The sequence below is a fragment of the Puma concolor genome, chromosome A2 (assembly GCF_028749965.1).
Source record: "Puma concolor isolate L17-30 chromosome A2, mPumCon1.1.hap2, whole genome shotgun sequence".
Classification (NCBI taxonomy): Eukaryota; Metazoa; Chordata; class Mammalia; order Carnivora; family Felidae; genus Puma; species Puma concolor.
In genome coordinates this window covers 107641176-107662134 of record NC_141668.1, presented here as the reverse complement: position 1 = coordinate 107662134, position 20959 = coordinate 107641176, and the positions used below count along the sequence as shown (strand labels likewise).

At 57.8% G+C, this 20959-nt stretch overlaps 1 protein-coding gene across 4 annotated transcripts in view; it reads right to left on the bottom strand.

Annotated features, from left to right (window-relative positions):
* PKD1L1 (polycystin 1 like 1, transient receptor potential channel interacting) overlaps positions 1–20959 on the bottom strand; it is a 126719-nt gene that overhangs the window by 72433 nt on the left and 33327 nt on the right. For all 4 annotated transcript variants that reach the window (XM_086697127.1, XM_086697128.1, XM_086697129.1 and 1 more), the window contains 12 exons: positions 19422–19595; positions 17387–17506; positions 16797–16965; positions 15828–16067; positions 15136–15268; positions 12832–13038; positions 9120–9301; positions 6622–6843; positions 4225–4385; positions 2657–2989; positions 2379–2444; positions 61–237 (listed from right to left, as the gene is read on the bottom strand). In XM_086697127.1, coding sequence (XP_086553253.1) covers positions 61–237; positions 2379–2444; positions 2657–2989; positions 4225–4385; positions 6622–6843; positions 9120–9301; positions 12832–13038; positions 15136–15268; positions 15828–16067; positions 16797–16965; positions 17387–17506; positions 19422–19595 — 2184 coding nt within the window. The remainder of the gene's footprint in view (positions 1–60; positions 238–2378; positions 2445–2656; positions 2990–4224; positions 4386–6621; positions 6844–9119; positions 9302–12831; positions 13039–15135; positions 15269–15827; positions 16068–16796; positions 16966–17386; positions 17507–19421; positions 19596–20959) is intronic.

Below are 20959 nucleotides of genomic sequence, written 5' to 3'. Positions count from 1 at the left end.
TGGCGAGCAAACCCTTCTGGACCAGCTGCCAATTCCCATTTGTGTAGACACGTGCCGTACCGGAGGCGGTGTATCTGTGGAAGAGTGTGCGGCCCACTGGGGACTTGGGCCAGTCAACCATGAGAGGGGGCCCAGCAGCAGCTGTGGGGGGCAAGGGGCCCAGCAGGTTGTCCCCGTCACCACGGCCCCTGTCGGCACTGGAACTCGGATCTGATCCTGGGAGGCTGGGGTTGGGCCCTGGGAAGACAAGCCGACACGGTAAGGGACAGGCCGTAATGACAGTCTGACAGCCTTCATCAGTACCCGTTCTGCTGTGCGTCCTCCTGAATGACGTGGGTTCGTGCTGCGATGGCACGTTCCGTCCCTTCCACCCGCCTCTCACGTTCAGCAGACCCTCTGCGCACCAGGCCGGGTGCTGGACTGGGGCAGAGCCGCTAACCAGAGTGACAGGGGCCCTGCCTCCTGGAGCTGCCCGGGTAGGTCAGGGCGCAGGAGGACCCTGCCCCCTTGCTCCCCTGCCCCCCTCAGTACTGTAAGGCCCTGAGGCAACAAGACAATGCAGAGCCTGGGAGGGAGGAGAGGGAGAGAGGAGTCAGAGGAACGAGAGGGGCCCCTCCGAGGAGGGGCTGTCTTAGAGCTGCTGGGCCATGGTCTGGGAGGGCAAGGCACAGACAGGGACCAAGTAAACACTCCCGGAAGGTTGGAGATGTGGCTGGAGGGGGTGACAAAGGGAAAGGCAGGGAAATGAGGCAGAAAGTGCCAGGGCACTCTGGTGGGAGGCCCAGCATGTGGCGGGAAGACATTGAGGACTGGTGGGGGGCGGGGGGGCTATGCTGTGGCCCTGAGAGGTCTCCAGCTGTGTCACATGGTGAATGAGGGCAGGCGGCAGGGACGGAGGCAGAGAAAGAGCAAGGGCTCCCGCGTGGTCCAGGTGCCTGGGGTGGTGGGACACAGACACGTCGTCCGCTGACCATCTGGCTGTCCTGCCCAGACACGTCGTCCACTGACCGTCCGACTATCCTGCCCACAGTCACGTCATCCCCTGACCGTCTGGCCTTCCTGCCCACAGACATGTCATCCCCTGACCGTCCGGCCGTCCTGCCCACAGACACGTCGTCCCCCGACCGTCCGGCCGTCCTGCCCACAGACACGTGGTCCACTGACCGTCCGGCCGTCCTGCCCACAGACACGTCGTCCACTGACCGTCCGGCCGTCCTGCCCACAGACACGTCGTCCACTGACCGTCCGGCCGTCCTGCCCACAGACACGTCGTCCCCCGACCGTCCGGCCGTCCTGCCCACAGTCACGTCGTCCCCCGACCGTCCGGCCGTCCTGCCCACAGTCACGTCGTCCCCCGACCGTCCGGCCGTCCTGCCCACAGACACGTCGTCCCCCGACCGTCCGGCCGTCCTGCCCACAGACACGTCGTCCCCCGACCGTCCGGCCGTCCTGCCCACAGTCACGTCGTCCCCCGACCGTCCGGCCGTCCTGCCCACAGTCACGTCGTCCCCCGACCGTCCGGCCGTCCTGCCCACAGACACGTCGTCCCCCGACCGTCCGGCCGTCCTGCCCACAGACACGTCGTCCCCTGACCGTCCGGCCGTCCTGCCCACAGACACGTCGTCCACTGACCGTCCGGCCATCCTGCCCACAGACATGTCGTCCACTGACCGTCCGGCCGTCCTGCCCACAGACACGTCCTCCAATGACTATCTGGCCATCCTGCCCACAGACGACCAATCCTCCAGTGACCGTGCATCTCTCCATCTGAGAACATACTCACTGTGTGCCGGTGTGCCAGGCACTGTGATCATCTGGCACATGGGTTTGCACTTGCCAGGGAAGCTCCCCTGAAGAGCTAGACTAGAGCAGGACACACAAGGAGACAGCTGCGAGCACCTCGCGCACCTGCTTCAGGCGCAGTGAGGAGTCTGCTGGGCTGTCACAGGAGCGGGGGTGATACAAGGTAAGAAGGTGGGACCGTCCCAGAGGAAGGGAACGGAGGCTGACCGGAAAGGAGGAAGCGCTCCAAGATGACAAGTGGGGAAGGCGCAAAGGGAGGTGTTTTTGGCAGATGACGCTCTGGGGACTGAGGTGTGGGACAGGGGCAGTACCCCCCATGGGCCTGGGGCTTTTGGAAGCGCAGGGAGCCCGAAGAGAAGTAGGTGAGCTGGAAATAAGGATTTGGGGGAGACGGTGCCATGCAGAGGAATCGGGGCTTTTTCCTTCTTTGTCTCTGGGAGCTCTTGGTGGTCGTGATGCCATGGGGCGGGGGGCAATTCTCGATTTCAGAGGTTAGACCCGAGGGGACACAGGGACCCGAGGAGGGGACACAGGGACCCAAGGAGCCCCAGAAAGAGGGAGAAGCACGGACTCACAGTCAGCGGGCTGTCTCCCTCTGGACAGCTCTGCTTCTTGGATATTGCCGTAATAGGCTTCAAAATCTACACGAGAGGAGAAAACCATAACGTGTCATTTAAAGCCATAAGACTCTCCTGAAATTAATACCCACCCTCCTGACGCAGCATGTGGGCCACCCCAGTGTGTTTCTAGAGTCCACATCCTGTCCTTGCGGGTGTTACCGCGTCACCACCACAGTGGAGGAGACAGTGGAGTCTGGGCCCGGCCCCGAATATGAGGGGACTGTGGCACTTACCAGAGGGGGAAGGGGACAGTCCCTGGGAGGGCGAACTTCCTCCAGGGGAGCTGGGTCCTGGAGAGCCCTGGTCCTGGGGAGTCACTCCCAGGGCCGCAGCGTCACCCGTGGCGGGAACCCAGTGTCGGCTGACCGTGGGCCCTGAGGAGGGTTTCCCCGCGGCTGAAAGGCCGGGCTGGCCCCGGGTCTGTGGCGGCTCCTGTGAGAACGGCGCTCCCGTTGTGTGGCACTCCGGCCAGCTCGGCTCCGTGGACGGTGGACTGGAATCTGGTGGCCTGGAAACGGCCCCCAGCCCGGCAGAGCCCAGCAGCCCCACCGTCCTACAAAAGGGAACTTGAACAAACACAGGACAGTGTCAGAAATCTGGAGCAGAAAAGCTATGCGGTTCAAGGTTTACAGATTACATCACGTGCTGCTGTAACAGACCTGATGCAAATCTGAAAAGGACACGTATGAGAAAATTCGCAGAGCCTGGTTTTCACCGGAGGCAGGCAGTCCGGCCCCTGAGAAGCAGATGCATGGAAGCAGGCCACCAATTTGTCCACGTGTCCCCCTCGGGGCCCCGCCTGGCACGGGTCGTCCACGCATGTTCGAGACAATGCGGCCACGTGGACTCTCTCCCGACCCTCACTCACCTGTCAGCGTCTCGGGTCACAGTTCTAACAAGTGCTAGGATAATTTACGAGAAAGGACAAACGCCAAACAAAGAAAAATTTCTGAAGACGTAAAAGACGATGTGTCACAGTGGCCAGCTTTTAAGTGCTGCCGTGACACAGCAAGATTCTGTGACAACAAAGACAAGGGATAATCCCTGGCTCTGCTGCAAGATCAACTACCGGGGTCTGTGCCCCAGGTTCCTCTAGTGCGTTCCCCACGGGCTTTGCCTCAGAAACACTCAACTATCTCGGGGTGTGGGAACAGCTCCGCTGTGAAGAAGTGCACGTTGCCCGAGTCTCCGTGTCCCTCCAGCTGTGAGGGCAGCCAGGCTCCGAGCTCCGTGTAGGGAAGCTGCGTGTGGTCCCACCAAACGGATCCAAAAGAAGTTAAGTGTGGGTTTCTGAGGGCTTGGCACAAGCTTCTGTCATAGGAACAGCCACGCGCAGCTCAGAAATAAAAGCCCTTCTGTTTGCCATTCGCCACCATCTCTCTGATCACAGACACCACCGGTGGGAACCCATGTCCCTCGTGGTTCAAACCCAGCGGCCATGGCACCCGCAGGCCACCGCCTACCCCAGAGTGGGTGTGTTCTCCCGGGATCCCACGTACCCTCACCACCATCCCGGCAGCGCCCGGACCCACCTTCCCCACCCAAGAGAGCCAGGTCTTGGAGAAGCCCCTCTGGGCACGGGGAGCAGAGCTGGGCCGAGACCTGGCCCCAAGGATGGCGGGACCTGGGAGGGACGGGGGCGAGGCATCCCCAAGGGCATAAAGGAGAGGGGCTGGGGGACACGGTCAGTGACAGGCAGGACCAGGGATGCCGGCCCAGAGGAGGCAGTCTGCATACCATTAGCGATCTGTGAATCCCCGCGTCCTGCCCCGCTTAACACACGAAGGGGCAGCGACCTCACCTTCCACACTAGTCCCTTCTGTTGCGTTGACCAGGAAGAGGTCCCAGGAGTAGGACAGCCCGGACACTTGGCCACAGACTTCGCACTCAGCCTGAAGACAAAGTTCCTCGTTCCAGTTAACAAAGACGTCTCTAAAGTTGACCCAGGAGATGTGGACAAATCTGTGACGTGCAGACCGGGTTGGAGGTTTTAGGGAAAGGACTGGGTGCTTCTGTGGTCTCGTTCAGCCACGTTAAGAGGGTGTCTGTGTCACGGCCAACGTGACTGAGCACCTCTGGGGTGGCCGAGCCCTCACCCAGCTCCACCCATGCGGGCCAGATCTCAGGAGGCAAACACATTGAGCTCAATGAGAGGGTGTGCGATCCCTCCAGGTTACACAGCTCGGGACAGAGCCAGGATGGCGCTCTGGCCACTCTCTCTGCAGGAGGGACGCCCCCTGAGCGTTCTCTTCACCTTGGGGCTCCGCCCCCAGTGGCCGAGGACATTCTGCATTCTCACACGGCCTCGGGTCCTCCAGGGGACACTGCATCCATGCCCTTAGCCTTGCTCCCTGCAGTCTGCTGGGCCCCACACAATCTCTCAGGCCTGCAGCCCCGCGGCCCCCCGAATTCCTTCCCCAGGCTCCTTTGCTGACCAGCACTTGCCAACACATGCCCTGAGGAACGCAGTTCCTTAGGCGGTATGGGTGGTCAGGGTTTGCCGCCGCGGGCCTGATTCGACGGGTTTCTGTCCTGCGGGACTCGGCAGGCCAAGGTAGAGAGACCCCCCCCCCCCAACCTCCCCGAGCATGTGTGCGGTGCAGGTGTTCCCCCCGTGTCAGACCGCGGCCCCCCCAGCACAGGAGGTCCGGGTGGAGGGAGCACAGCACACGGGGCCACGCAGGCTCCTCGAGGGGCCTCAGGCCGGGCTGTCCCTATGTGTGCACACACGTGTGTCTGCGTGTAAGTGGTCACGTCTCTCTCCATGCACCACGTGCATGTGCCTGTTGGGTAGGGACGGGCCAGACGCGGGAGGCCCGTCTGGCCCCAGACCTCGCAGAGACAGGGTCCACAGGGGCCCAGATAATGCCTGACAGGACTGATAGACATCCACCTTTAGAACATGGTGAGTATCTTCAAATAAATTCTTTATCTTATGAGTAGCAGAATCATATGGTACATTGTATTCTTTTTAAAAGGGCCTAACTTATTAGTATAATTATTTAAATTTTTTTTTTTCAACATGTATTTATTTTTGGGACAGAGAGAGACAGAGCATGAACGGGGGAGGGGCAGAGAGAGAGGGAGACACAGAATCGGAAACAGGCTCCAGGCTCCGAGCCATCAGCCCAGAGCCTGACGCGGGGCTCGAACTCACGGACTGCGAGATCGTGACCTGGCTGAAGTCGGACGCTTAACCGACTGCGCCACCCAGGCGCCCCAGTATAATTATTTAAATGATGGCCCAAGGCTTGTAGCCCTGTACTGGCATTCCTTCACTTAAAAAAAAAATTTTTTTTAAGTAGGCTCCACACCCAGTGTGGGGCTTGAACTCACGACCCAGAGATCAAGAGTCACATGCTCCACTGACTGAGCCAGCAGGGCACCCCCATTCCTTCACCTTTAACACACATCACAATTCAAAACCGATGCAGGCAGTCTGGGTCTGTATGGACCTTGGAGAAGTGTCCACTCTGTCTGCTGAGACTTGTTTCAAACCCCTGGGGGGTGGCGGGGCTCCATCACGGTGGTCTGCCTGACCTTGGTACCACAGCTCATGTCCTCTCCTTTGCATTGGTCCTGCCAGGCACGGCCAATTTGCTTCCTCCTCCAGGAAGCCTTCCAGAACCAGCTACCCACACTTCTAACTACACGTGTTTTCAACATGACGATGGCAACTGCCTAGACCCGTTGCGGGGTCCATGTACGGAAGCGGTCCCGCTTGCCCCCAGCCCGCTCCTCGGGACCTAGCTCCCCAGGGGAAGTCTGAAGCAGCGGCAGGGCACGCCAGCCTGCATGGTGCCGGCGCTGAGTGGGGCCCTCACTCAGGTGCTGGCCTCTGTGGTCATAGTATTTCTCTGCCCCTTCCACCTGCACCACCTCCACGCTGCCATCTGGCCCAGCTCGGCGACGCCTGGAAGGCCCTGGGCAGAGGCCCTGAGATGCCTTAGCCCCTTCCAGGCTTGGCCTCAGGCCCCAGACACAGGAGCCCTCCCGCTTGGAGCCCCCAGGTGCCAGCATGTGCCCAAAAGGCTCTGCCCTGGGGCCAGAGGACCGCGGATGCCCCCAGCCCTCCCTGGTCAGCCCCTTTCTCCTGTGGGCCCGGCTCCCGCATGTAGTGGCTCCCACACCCATAGGGCAGAGCATGAAGGGTGCACCCATTGGATCTGCAGTGCAGGGAGCACAGGACAGGACACACCTGAGTGCCGAGTTGGGGCGAGGGGACAGGAACACCTGTGCCTCTGAAGAGTTCCGGCCACCGCTGGACACCATCAGTGTCACGAGAAACTGGTCATAGCTGTCACTCAGAGAGTCCGCAGGAAAGGAAAGGGTGGGAGCCCCGGCGTCCAGGCTGCGTGGGGAGGAGGCGGAGAAGCAGGGGTGCCCAGGGGCGCTGGCCGCGGTGCACCTCCAGTGATACCTGCGGGACGCCACCGCGGGGCTGAACGCACCTCCTCTGGCCTGTCAGGTGACCACCCCGGGGTCGCTCAGTGGGCTTTCCCGGGGCCCCAGGGGAGCAGCTGGGCAGGGAGCTGTGAGGTTGCGGTTACGCTCTGAGGCAGGGAGGGTGGGGTGTCCAAAGCGGGAGCAGTACCGCCAGGTACCCACCCGGCTTCCTGGGCCAGGACATGAGCACCAGGCACGCTCAGTCCTCTGTACTTGCGACAGTCAGGAAGACAGCCCCAACCCCTGCCTGGGGCAGGTCCTGCCCGGGGCGGGGGGGGGGGGGTGCAGGGACACATGGAGACAAGCAGCGCCCCCCAGGGAGGTGCCGGCCCTGCAGCCTCAGGGACCCCCCCCCGTAGCACCCCCAAATCTGCACTCCTGCTCATCCCTTCAAGGTCACTTCCCTCTCTTGGCTGCAGGTAAGCTGGACCCGGACACCTGTCCTAACCCTCCCTGTATCCAGAGCCTGTCCAGCTCAGGCCCTTGTGGGAGCGACCCTCCCCGGGGCTCGGCGGGAACAATCCCCGTTCCCAGGGGGAGACTCAGCCCGTCTCAGCAAACACACACACTGAGCCCTTGCTTCTGGGTGCCACGTGGGGCTGTTGGGAGGGCACAGCGTGACCAAGACCCCGCTGTCTCCTGAGGCCACGGTGCAGGAGGTACGCAGCCAGCTGTGTGCTTTGTCCAGAGTGCGTACACATCACCAGCAAGTTGAGGGGCCGCCTCGGGCCTCCGCCAAAGCCCACACTTGGACGCAGCAAATGTCTACGCTGGTTATTCACGAACACTCACTGAGGCCCTGCTGGGCGCCAGGCACAGGGGATATGCCAAACCGCAGCCCTGCCCTTCTGGAGGGACCGTTCCAGAGGGAACAGACTGCTGACAGTGACAGCCGGTGAGCGGATATCCGATGTCACGGGGACAAGGCACAGAGTCGGGATGGGACCGTCGTTGCTTCAGATGGGGCCCTCAGAAGCCCCCCGGGAATGTGCTGTCTGAGCGCAGACGGAAGGAAGTGGGGTGGGGACGGTCCAGGAGTCAGCTGAGGGAAGATGCGGGAGGAGCAGGAAGAGGACTCGGGGGACAGGTGACCATAGGCCTGGGGCACGGGGAGCGCTCGGGCAGTGCTGCAGACTTTGGGGCAGGGCTTTGCGAGCTGCGTCCAGCTGTTCCAAGAAGCAGGGCCTGACGGTGGGCAGGGGACAGCCGGGCACCGGTGAGGATGCCCCGTGGGAGGAAGCCAGACGCGGCCCTCACGGCGGACGGGGCCAGCGAGTCTTCCTGACAGACCGGCCACGAAGGGGGAGAAGAGCAGCCGCGGCCGCTGAAGGCTTCGGCCTCGATAACAGGAAGGGCCTTCCATCAGCAGACGGGAAGGCCGCAGAGGGCCCGACGGGCGAGGACACAGCCAGCCGGGAGTCCAACGGTGGTCTGGGTGGGGGCTGCACGGACGGTGTCCATGGAGGGTGCAGCTCGGGGGGAGCGGGATGCAGACGGTGTCCACATCAGGAAACTGGGTGAGGCCACCAGGGAAGGTGTGTGGACGGTCAAGGGCACCAGGCCTGAGCCAGGGCCTCTAACATTAAGGGATGCGCGAGACTCCGAGATCAAGCTCCCCCAACACCAAAGCAAGAACTTTAGTAACGAAATAACTTATTTGCTAAGGATGGACTGTTTGTGTGAGGTGTGAGCGGGGCCTCAGGAGAGGATTAGATCACGAAGTGGGGGGGAGGGGGGGCCCACGAAAAGACTGGCGCTCCTATAACATGGTCCCCAGGGAGCCCTGGACCCCTTCAACCCTGGGAGGACACAGTGAGGGCACCAGCTCTGAATGAGGAAGCAGGTCCCCCCCCGGGCACGGAGCCAGTTGGCACCCCGGTCCTGGCCTTCCAGCGCCCAGAGGAGACAGAAGGAAACGTGTGGTTTATGGACGATGCAGGCCGGGATGGTTTGTTACAGCAGCCAGAACGGATTGAGGCAGTATTTCAACTTCCATTTTCCAAAACACCAACTTACAAAGCTGCTCACGTGTTTAGTTCCACGCCTTCCCCAAATCCCTTACGTTACGATCCCGAGTGAAACGTCAGTTCAACTAACAAGAGTGGAGGCACTTAAGTTGTTTGAATGACGAGGCAGGATTTACGGCCACCTCTCCCAACGTTTCTGGGCCTGGGTTTGGAGAAGGCGATGGGTGGGGGGAGGGGGGGAGGCTGTGCCCAGCCCAGATGGTCACACAGCCCCCCGGCTCACCTGAGAACGGCCCCAGGACTGTCTGGGTCATAGGACTGGGATCCCCTGAGGACGACGATGAACGAGGGGGCTCTGGAGATGAACAGGTGCGTGCCCTCGGAGATGACGCTCACGGGGGCCCGGGCTCGCACCTCCACCCCCACACGGTAGCTGCTGTGCACGACGCTGCCTTCCACCTGAACCTGGGAACACCGCCGACAAGGGGGCATCACCCGGGGGACTGGGCAGGACACCCTCCGGGGTGGACGCTCCTCTGACTCTGGAAGGAAACTGGGGCATCTAAATGTGCCGTTGGCTCCAACAGCGGCTCCGAGCGCTGCACCGAGAGGGTCCGTTATTTCCAACCCCAGCCAGTCACCTTCGCCAGGCAAACAGCCTACTATGTGCCCGGTGGAAGCAGAGTGGCTGAAGCCGGTGAGGATGGGGGCATTCGCTCACCACATCTGGAGGGCACACGGAGCTGGGACTCCTAGGTCTGGGGACAGAGCAACACCGTCAGTAACATGGCCCCATCCACTCAGTCCAGATGCCAAACCTACTCCACAGACAGGGAGTCTGTCCGTCTGTCCGTGGTCTTGGACGGCACTGGCGACTTCCTTCAAACTACATTTCTACCCCCATGTGATCGATGCTCTTGAAGCAAGTAAATGAACTTTGAGACAAATACTCTTCAACTCAGGAATATGGAACAGTTTATGAAGAAGGCATTTGCAAGGGTTCTCTTAGAAGTTTGATGCAACTTTAAAACCAAATAGAGCCTAACACCTGCTGCTCTTTTCACGGGTCCTGGCTGGGTCCTCCGTGACTTTCTCCAAAAACGTACCCATGGTCCCTGCTAGCGGTTCTCCCGAGAGCGGGCCTGAGGGCGATCCACCGTCTCTGATTACACTCCAATCTGCCTGCCCAGCTCCTCCCGCCCAAGAAGCCAACAGGAACGTCCAGAGACGGGGACGTGCAGGGTGGGGGAACCCGTCAGGACAGTGACGGCAGGAGGTCTGGACATCTGAGGGAGTGGCCCCCGAAGGCGAAGTGATGACATGAGCTCGGATCTCAGCAAAAGCATCTTCTCAAGTCGGGTCGCCACGACTCGGACAAAGACACATCCGTAGCCCACTCAACACCAACGACACAGCTGATGAGGGAGTGTGTCAACCAGCGGAGCCATTGAGCTCTGAGGCGTGGACCGCAACCTTGACCCTTCCCACGTGGGCAGGTGAGGGCACCTGTGACCCCACTGTCCGGATCTCGGGGAAAAGGGACTCTCAAGCACTGGATGCATGAAGCTACCAGCACTGGGCCTCATCAATCATTTCGATGCCCATCTCTGTGCACCTTATCCAACGGCACGCGCTAGCTCAGAGCTGCAGGATGGAGAGGAAACCCATGGCCACACGGCCCTGTCCACTTCTCTTTTTGCCAGGTCACAGAGCACTGACTCGTGACCTTACACAGTATGAACCAGCCTCTGCATGAATGACTGTTTCTAACCATGACAATGGTACTTGTAATCTGCAGGGTTCGGAGCCACACCACAGGGAGATGGGCATCCGTGCCAGGCCTCCGGGCAGGGGGCCAGACCGCCTGTCTTGGGAACTGTCCTCCACCCCATTCGTGCCCAGCTGGAACAGGGGTGGTTAGGCTGGTCACACGGTCCACACCATGACCGCACTGGGTCTGCTCTGGGCCACGTCTGTCCAGCTGAAATCTGCCCTTCTGGCAGTCACTCCCCAAGAACCTCAGTGACAAGGAGACCCCCAAGACTGGTCACAGAACAGGAATGCCTGCTTGGTCTTGTCAATGTGATGACGGACAGTAAAGATTTTAAGCCACGTTAAACCAAGAAAAAATATAGACCATTTCAGGAACAAGTGATTTCAAGAATATAATGGGGGTGCCTTGGGTGGCTCAGTCAGTTGAGTTGACTTTGGCTCAGGTCATGATCTCATGGTTCAGTTCATGAGTTCGAGCCCCGCGTCGGGCTCTGTGCTGACAGCTCAAAGCCTGCAGCCTGTTTCAGATTCTGTGTCTCACTCTCTCTCTCTGCGCCCTCCCCTGCTTGTGCTCTGTCTCTCAAAAATAAACAAACATTAAAACATTAAAAAAATAAAATAATAACTGGGGCACCTGGGTGGCTCAGTCAGTTAAGCATCCCACTTTGGCTCAGGTCATGATCTCACGGCTCATGGGATTAAGCCCCATATCAGGCTCTGTGCTGACAGCTCAGAGCCTGGAGCCTGCTTTGGATTTTGTGTCTCCCTCTCTCTCTGCCCTCCCCTACTTGTGCCCTGCCTCTCTCTCTCTCTCAAAAATAAACATTTAAAAACAGGGAGTATTACTAATAAAACATTTCTACTATTTAAAAATTAACAGATCCTTATGATGCTTATTATAGACATACCAAATCTTGTCTCGTTTTCAGGCTCCTTCACCTGTTCCATTCCCAAAACACAAGGGCTGCCTGCTGGGGCTCCTCCCTCCTGCTCCTGTCCTCGCTGCTCAGAAAGTGTCCCAAATGGACACTCTGCTCTCCTGAGGGAAATGGAGAGCAGTCTCACTGTACTCCATGCACTCGGTCTTGACCTTTGCGTTTTCCATTTCACTTGTGCGAGTAATCACGAGGGTAGGTGACTGGCCGTAAACCCACCTGCAGTCACCTGTTCTGCCTTTCTGCCCACGGCCACTGTGCCATTTCAGCCTCCTGTTGCCTCTGAGTTCACCATTAGAGCGCTCCAGAGTGATGGAACGTTCCAGAGAGTATTCAGTAGTGAAGTCCCATCCTTCAGTCTACTCCCAACTCTTCCCTAATTAATACTTCTGAAGTAAAGTGTGGTTCCCACTCTGCTGCCTCTGACTTTTCCTGTGGCCTTCGTCTGCAACGGTGCTACTGTGGCCATCACCCGGCCCTTGGGGAGGGGTCCAGGGCACGGTGGGACGAGCACAGATGTGGCAAGGAAGCATGTGGAAACCCTGATCGTGGTGCAATGCTGCTGAGACACGCAAGCACATGTCACTGCTCCCAGTGTGTGTGCTGGTGTCCCCAGGGACCTGAGGGACCCACGCTGGTCCCTATGCATAGGACAGGCCCTCATGTCCCAGATGAAGGAACAAAGCCACCTCCCTATGGAGCTGGGGCAGCACCGGTGGTCTCCAGTCCAGTCTTTACACCTGCCAGGCAGACCCCAGACCCCTCACCAGGTCTATTCCCCACTCGCCCTGCCAGCCTGTGCCCCCTCGCGAGCCCTAGTCTCCTTCAGGGTCTTGGCCCCGGCTGCTGCCTCCCACGTCCTGTGCCCCATGAAGCCAACTCTCCTAGAAGAGACCACGACCTACTGTCACCATTTTTCCAGCCAAACGCAGCAAATGTCAGGACCGGCCTGGTCACCAGGGTGCCCTGGTGGCCCTGCTCTCTAACATCCCCTCCCTTCCCAGGCAGCGGGCCCCTTGATGACACAAATACACCTTTAACATCCCGGGACTACCTCGGTGACATGGTCAAAGCAGGTGCACAGGAAGCTTTTGCTAAACAAGGAGATTTTCACGATTACTCTGTCCCCATTTGGACATAAAATGTGTTAAAGGAATCAAGCACTTCTCGAGATTCCAGCCACACCTGTTGTGACAGCCCTCTTTTTCTTGGACAGAGCAGGCTGGGGTAACAGGGGCCGGGGTCCTGTTCGGAGGCTGGTGGAAAGCACGCTGGCCGGTCACTCACCTTGGCAAGTGCAGTGTAGTTCCCGGGCTGCAGGAAGTAGCCGGGGACGGTGAGGGTCTGCCCGTGAGTGCTGACAGCAGCGGGCAGGGGCACCCGTGCCCCCTCGGAGTTCCAGAAGGTCCAGGTGTAGGAGAGGCCTTGGGAGATGTCACAGAGGATCGCAGACTCGAATGTCACACCCAGGTTCACGGGCTGAGATCTCCATACCTGCAGGTTAAAGAGAAAAGAGTCTCGAAAGGTCCATTATGCCTGATGCCACAGAGAAGCATCAAAACTTACTCTCAACATAGGGCACCAGTGACCCTCTTGCATAATCACAGGGTGGGCCCCTTACAGCTGGAATACAAAACACTGAAACAAATACACATTCTTCCTGCAGACAAAATCACGAGTCAATATACAAAAACAAGAAAGAATACATGAATGTTTATACTTATATACCCATGAGAGGAAAAATCCTTCTAAGCATAAGATTAATGGGAAAATATGAAAGGGAAAAGGTGAATAGATCTGATTCCATAGAAATTTAAACTTCTGAACAGTCAAATATAGTTTCAAAAAGATATCCACATAGAAAAGAAACACATGGGTAAAATACATGGAAGTTAGTATTGTTTAAAACTTTTTTATGTTTATTTTGGAGAGAGACACAGTGACAGAGTGTGAGTGGGGGAGGGACAGAGAGAGAGGGAGGCACAGAATCTGAAGCAGGCTCCAGGCTCCGAGCTCCAAGCTGTCAGCACAGAGCCGGGCACGGGGCTCGAACCCACGAACTGCGAGACCAAGGCCTGAGCTGAAGTCGGACACTTAACCACTGAGCCCCCCAGGCATCCCAGTATCGTTAAAAATCAAGAAATATTAGGGGTACCTGGTGGCGCAGTGGGTTAAGCGTCTGTTTTCTCATCTTAGCCCAGGTCATGATCTCACAGCTCGTGAGTTCGAGCCCCGCGTCAGGCTCTGCACTGACAGTGAGGGGCCTGCTTGGGATTCTCTCTCTCCCTCTCTCCCTCTCTGCCCCTCCCCCACGTGTGTACACTCTGTCTCTCTCAAAAACAAATTTAAAAAGAAAGAAACTGGTATTTATTAAAATTGGAATGTGACTTTTGACGTTGTGTCCAGTGACAGTGGCATTCTCCTGATGCATTTCAGATGATTTCCTGTTTTTCTTTACACTCTTAGAAAATGTGTTTGAGACAAAAAAACTATGAAGAAAAAACGGACTCGTCAATGTTGTTTTATTTTAAAAATGAAAAAAACTTGAGTACTCTTTTTTGTGGAAAACCACCCCAGGAGGTGCCTGGCTGGCTCAGTCAGTAGAATGTGCCACTCTTGATCTCAGGGTTGTGAGTTCGAGCCCTCGCTGGGTGTAGAGCTTACTTAGAAAACAAAAAAAGAAGAGAACCCCAGATCACACAGCCAATACACAGTTTGAGCCACATGGCGTGGAGTCAACTCGACCTTGTTTAACCAGGGAAAACCCCCATTTGGTGGCTCAACCCAAGAGCAGAGTCAGGATTTAAGCGCAGACCCCTCTCCCCTGATTCCAGGGGGACCCATGTTAGGCCTAATGGCCATGTTAGGGGTCCCCCCTGACCTTCTGTCCATGTCCCCGACCCAGAGAGCCCACTGCCCGTGCAGACTGACGACCCTGTAGGCACATGCTGGCCTCATGGGGGCATGGGTCTCACTTGTAAGAGACTGTCACTGTCCCGTAGGGCCCACATGGCCAGGAACCACCCGGGCCTTGCCTGAGGGACTGTGTACCCCCCGATCCCCACTGCTTCATCTGGGGTAGGAGGTCCCCAACCCAAGACCCTGGTCAGCAGCCCATCAACGGCCTCTGATGCCAGAAAACCACGGGACACATTCGGGCAAATGCAGCCGAGTCCCAGGCTTTCACTCCGTGTGTCACTGGACACTTCTGCCCTGAAAGGGGAAATCCGCTCCACACGAGAGGCCTCAAAGGAACAAAAGGAATAAAAAGTGGCCCTACTTTTCCTAACCCATAGTAGGCGCTCAGGAAAGGGCTGGCTGACACCGTGTGTACCCGAACATTCCCTTCTCCTGACAACACTTCCGTGCTTTGCACCAGCAATTTCTGGAAAGCTTCTCAGAGCCAGCGGCTCTGAGCACCAGAGGAAGAGGGGAGAATGAAGGCCCAATCAGCCCGGAAGGAGGACCCCTGGGCCTGGCTCTGGGCGCTCAGAGGCCCTCAGAAGCGCCGCCTCGCGTCCGGCACGGAGGGCCAGTTGCACAGAGCCTCCCTTTACTGCCCCAAGTGCCGTCGTTCCGGCCCAGCCCTACCTGCACCTTCCCCGGCCCCATGTTCTTCACCGGGGGCGGCTGGCAGGGCTCACGCACGACGAAAATTTGCTTTCTCAGGGAGGCGGTGCTGACATCGTTGAAGGCGAGGACCTGGACGGTAAACTCCCCTTCCCTGGAAGGGCCACAACGCACAGGAATGAAGAGACTGAGCCCGTCCGTCTGTCCCTCCTCCTCCGGGACACCCTCCATCGGAGTGAGTGTAGGGACTCCGAGCCGGGAGGCTCAGACCCGGACCCGGGTGGCCCGCACTTCGTCCACTCCTAACCTTGAACGAGGCTTCCCGTGGGCACGTCCACCTCCCCAGGCAGGCCTAGCTGTGCATGGATCTCCAGAATGCCTCACGCCAGGTAAACAGTGGGTGCTCAATAAATACCGAATGAAAGGACACAGCCCAAGCGCCTCAGGATGACAGAGAGGCCCTTCGCAGTCTTCCGAGCCCCTTCTACCCGCGTCAGGCCCCCACCCCTCGTCCAACTGCCCTCTCCGTGCCTCCTGGGGCTGAGAACGTCCATCTTCCTCCTGCCGTCCCCAGACCAGGAGCTCCCGGGGAGCAGCTGGGTTTACATGTCATTCTTCAGTATCTGCCGACGGCATGCGCTGCGGGGTCGGTTAGGAGACCCTTATGTGCCGGCCGCCGCGTGCAGAGCCCTGCCTGCGCCTGAGACCCTCACCTGCTGTAGCTGTGGCTGGCAGAGCTGCCCCCCGGGCCCACGGCGCCGTCCCCAAAGTCCCACAGGAAAGCGACGTCGCTGCCGAAGTTGAGTCTGCACTCAAAGGTCACGCTGGTGTTGAGCAGAGCTGAGGACGGGGACGCGAGCCGATTGGCGATGATTCTCCTCTGCGCCCTGATGCGGTGGGGCTCCGAGGCCACCCTGCCCAGCCTGCTGGAAGCCTGCACCGTCACGCTGTACCTGGGGGAGGGCGGGGGGCGGGGACCGAGGAGGGGGCAGGTAGGGCAGGGGGAGACAGGAACAGGTCAGGGGCAGAGAACCCCGCCTCACTGCCCGAGAAAGGTCGGGGTGGGCACGGTCCTCCACAGGGCTTTCCCACTTACTGGGGGGCCACCCCTCGGTCATTAGGTCAGTCACCTCCAGAGTGGGAGGGGGGAGGGCCAAGCACTGGGACCCCTCCTTGGAGGGGGAATTTACCCAGGTGGGGGAGATGGGATCTGAACCCAGGAAAGTTTGGTTCCAAAGCCCCACACATGCCCCTGGTGCAAGCGGGAAGGAAGGAGCCTCTTCTTTAAATTCACATTTGAGGGGCGCCTGGGGGCCCAGACAGTTCAGCGTCCAAGCCTCTGACTTCGGCTCAGGTCATGATCTCACAGCTCATGGGATTGAGCCCTGAATCGGGCTCTGTGCTGACAGCTCAGAGCCTGCTTAGAATTCTCTCTCTCTCTCTCTCGCTCTCTCTCTCTGTCTCTGCCCCTCTCCCGCTCACACTCTCTCCCAAAATAAATACACTTAAAGAAATCAAAGTTTAAAAATGAAAAAATAAACAAATGTACGTTTGAAGTCCCATTTGCGGACGCACCAGCGGCACTAAGTGTGAATGTAGCTCGAGGTCGTGGCGGGGAGATCTGTACACTGAGCTACGGCCACACTGCCAGCAGCCACCCCTCGTGATGCCCATTGACTGACCACTGGGGGATGCGGAGTCTTTTCCTAACGCTCCTGGAAGTTGTCCTCACGGGTGGGCCTTCTCCGAAATACCACAGGAACTCCAGGGGGACCGTCTCCTTGGTCACAGCCAGAAAGGTGATGTCGGTGTCGGTGGCAAACACGGTTCCGTTAGTGTAGACAGAGACGGCTGTGTACGTGAGGGAGGTACGGATGCTTCGGGCCATCCAGGGACCCCAGCCTCCTCACCTCCCACACGGTCGGGCGGGAAGGCAGGATCCTGAGCCCGCTGACATACAGGCGGCCCCAGTGCAAAGGCCAGCAAAGTCCTAAAGTGACGGGGCCGATTCCCTGTGAAATCTCCTGGAAAGCGTCTGGTACGGGTTCAGGTGCTCCCAGAGGATTCTGCACCATAACCCACCCCGTACCTGCAGGCTGAAGCCTCGCGGTGGGTGGTTTCTAGAAAGCCCTACAACAAACTACAGGGAAACAGAGCTAGTTCAAGGGCAAAAGAAAATCTCAGCAGAGCTAATCGCAGACACTGGCATTGCCCAGGGCCCTCGGTGATCCCGACTGACTCTGACAAGTCTCGAATCAGAAAGGGAACATACGCTGCATCTGGAACCGAACAGTCACGGGTTTCCACGCCTGGCCGCCGCCCGCTCGTGTCCGAGAAGTGAAGGACACGTTCCACGAGGGCCCAGTTGGAAAACGATGTGTGACGACAGTGCCTACGCGGGAAAACACAAAACAGAAAACGTGGTGACGATCTTAAAAATCCACTCCTCTGTCTCAAGCAACAGATGGTCCCCAGTTTCCATTTTTTACTCTCTCTCTCTGAATCCCAGTGGATTTCAAAATTCTGAAGCCCGAGGTTTGGAATCAGACAAGCCTGCGGAACGTGAACCCGTCACAGAATGTTTTTCGCGGGAATCCTGTGTTTTCTCTTCTCCCCCAGGAACTGCCTGGCGTGGCAGTAACTGTTAATTCCTTTGCTGGATGGCCTCGTCTTTAAAGGGCCTCCCCGGTGCGCACCAAGGAGTGTCTTACTTCACAAGGGCTCCTAACAGGGTCAGGCGGGGGCAAGCTTTTAACCCCTCGGACACGCAGTGCAAAGGGCTGCACACACATGATACGTGTGCACACACGTACACATATATGCACACACGCGTGTGTGCGTGTACCGGGAGGGCAGGCACCCCACATGGTGTCAGGGTCCAGAGCAGGACCGTCGTGTCTGGGCACACTGGTCTGCTGGGACAGGAGGAGAGGAGACGGGTCTTTGTTCTCAGGGACTGGTGTTCTGTGCAGCTCTTCTCTTCACGGAGACAAAATCCTCTTTTATAACAACGGTAACGTGCAGTGGGTATTTTGTTCTTCATCAATGCTCTAGAATATTTTTTTAACGTCTATTTATTTTTGAGAGGCAGAGCGTGAGCAGGGTGGGGGCAGAGAGAGAGGAGACACAGAATCTGAAACGGGCTCCAGGCTCTGCACGGACAGCAGCGAGCCCGACACGGGGCTCAAACTCGTGAACCGTGAGGTCATGACCAGAGCCGAAGTCGGACGTTCAACTGACTGAGCCACCCAGGTGCCCCAGTGTTTTAGAATTTCTGAAAAATAAATATCTCATGTCTAAGAGTGACAGCATCTCACTGACCACACCTACAACTCAGTTCTGACCAGGACATAGTCACCAGCTGGGAAGAGGAACCACGACGTACGAATCTGCACGAGACTACTCGGGTGGTCCATCTGTGCCGGGTCTCCCGATCCCAACTCCCAGTGCAGACCCGAAGGGCACAGACTAAAATGCCTCCTCCCTGTGTTTTGTGACATCCTGGACAGAGAGGCACTCACGGGGCTAAGTGTATAGAGAGGGTGCGGTCGGTGTGTAAGATCCCATGAGTGTCATCCGGACACGTCCTTGCTGGCCTCTCCTTTTCCCTGCTTCCGGGAAACATAACCCCTAATTCCATCCCCTGAGGGAGTATCTCTGACGGGTGCCCACACTCGCCCACGACTCTTCTTCCCACGTGTTGCTGATATCTGGCTGGGATCCTCCACTCCCACTCCACTGGCCTCCAAGCCGGGTCCCTTACAACACTGAGCGCCAAGGGAGCCCCCGCCGGCGGCTGTGGGCCTGATGTGAGCGAAGAGGGAGAAGAGCGCCTGGCACCCTGTGAGCATTCAGCCACCTGCAGCACCCGTCGGGCCTCCTCTCTGTGCGCGGACTCACTGCCACGTTGTCAGCCCCAAATGCTCTCCCTGCACCCGTTACCTCGCGGCAGACCCACTCCTCAAGGCCCATCGTGGACTGCTTACCCTGTAGGTGCACACGATCCCTCCCGAAACCTCCCAGGCCCTGGCCGTGCCCTTGGGGACGCAGCTCCATGTCCTGGCTCCTGTTTTTCAGACGCAGACCTCCATGTGTTTACTAGACTGTGAATCCTGAGACAAGGACTCTGGACGTGCCCCTCAGAGCACAGTACTGTGCAATCAGTGCTTGCTGAGCGAGGCGCGGTGAGGCAGGAGCGCGTGTCTGGATGGGGAATGGCTATGCCCTGCACCATACAACGCCAGCACAGAGGCTCGCCGCGTCCAGAGTGGAGGGCGGGAGGTTCAGACCCCGGGTGCAGCTCTTACCTTTCTGATCCGTGCGGGAGTCCGTGAGGACAAGAAGCCCGTCTTTGTGGATGCTGCTGGAGTTCATGGACACGGACACGGTCGCAGGGCCGATGTCCACATAATAGGGGCCGAGCTCCTTTTCAGTTCCACAGAACTCACTGTGAATAACTGCCTTGAGCATGTAGACTCCTTCTGGAAAAGGGAGGAAGAATGACCACTAGATGAACCATTAAAAATATGTGCAACATCAAACCTGCATGGAAGGGCAGCGACGGTGATGACACTGGGAACTGACACAGCAGAGGCGACTTTCTCTTTCAGGGGGGCCACGTCCTGGGCATGGGACACCCCGCAGGCGGGCCATGTCGTGGGCATGGGACACTCCACAGGGCCCTGCGTGGGTTTTAGTGCTCCGCTGTGGTGAAAGTCTTAATAATTTTCATTAACAAAGGGCTCTGCATTTGCATTTTGCCCTGGGCCCCGGGAGTTCTGCTGTGGTACATATTCACAAGGATGGAGACAGACCCTGGTCACCCCACCACTAGGCAAAACAATACAGTGGTTGTGAATATCACAAGCACAGACAAGAACACGCGGCACACAACTGCCCTCTAATGAAGTGGGGGGGGGGGGTGGTGGCGCTGAGCTGGCTGGCAGGCGGGAGACCACTGAGCACATAAAACACTCCACAAAAGTTAAGACGGGGAGCCCCTGGGTGGCTCGGTCAGTTGAGCATCCGACTCTTGCTGTCAGCTCAGGTCATGATCTCACAGTTCATGAGTTCGAGCCCTGCATCGGGCTCTGTGCTGACGGCTCGGAGCCTGCTTGGGATTCTCCCTCTCTCTCTCTCTGCCCCTCCCCGACTCCCACTGTCTCTCTAAATAAATAAATATATATTTGTTTAATCTTTCCGGGGGCACTTGTGTGACTCAGTCAGCGGAGCATCCGACTTCAAATCAGATCATGATCTCCCCATTTGTGGGTTCGAGCCCCACTTTGGGCTCCCTGCTGTCAGCACAGAGCCTGCTTCAGATCCTCTGTCTTGTTCTCTCTCTGTCCCTCCCCAACCTGTGCTCTCTTTGTCAAAATTAAATAAAAAAAAAATTTATAAAAAAAAATTTATAAAAAAAAAGCAGAAATTAATAAACTTAGGGGAGGAATGTAATTAATGAAATTCAAAGACTGGTCCTTTAAATAAACCAATGAAACTGTGCCTGACCCAGTCAAGGACGAGGAGAAAGCATAACCCAGAAACAAGACGCGGCAGAAGGAGACACCCATGAACACTGATGAAACGTAAGGAGCCGTTACTGCCCGCTTGGCTCACTTCGTGCAAATACACACGACAACCGGGGTTCAGTGGATGCTTTCCCAAGAAAATGTAACTTAAAAAAACTAACTGCAACAGAAATAGAAAACTTCAACAGTAAAAATAAACTCTTTCATTTATTTTTTTTAAGTTGATTTATTTATCCTGAGGGGGAGGGAGGGGCAGAGACAGAGAGACAGAGAGAGAGTCCCAAGCAGGCTCCATGCTGTCAGCGCAGAGCCCAACA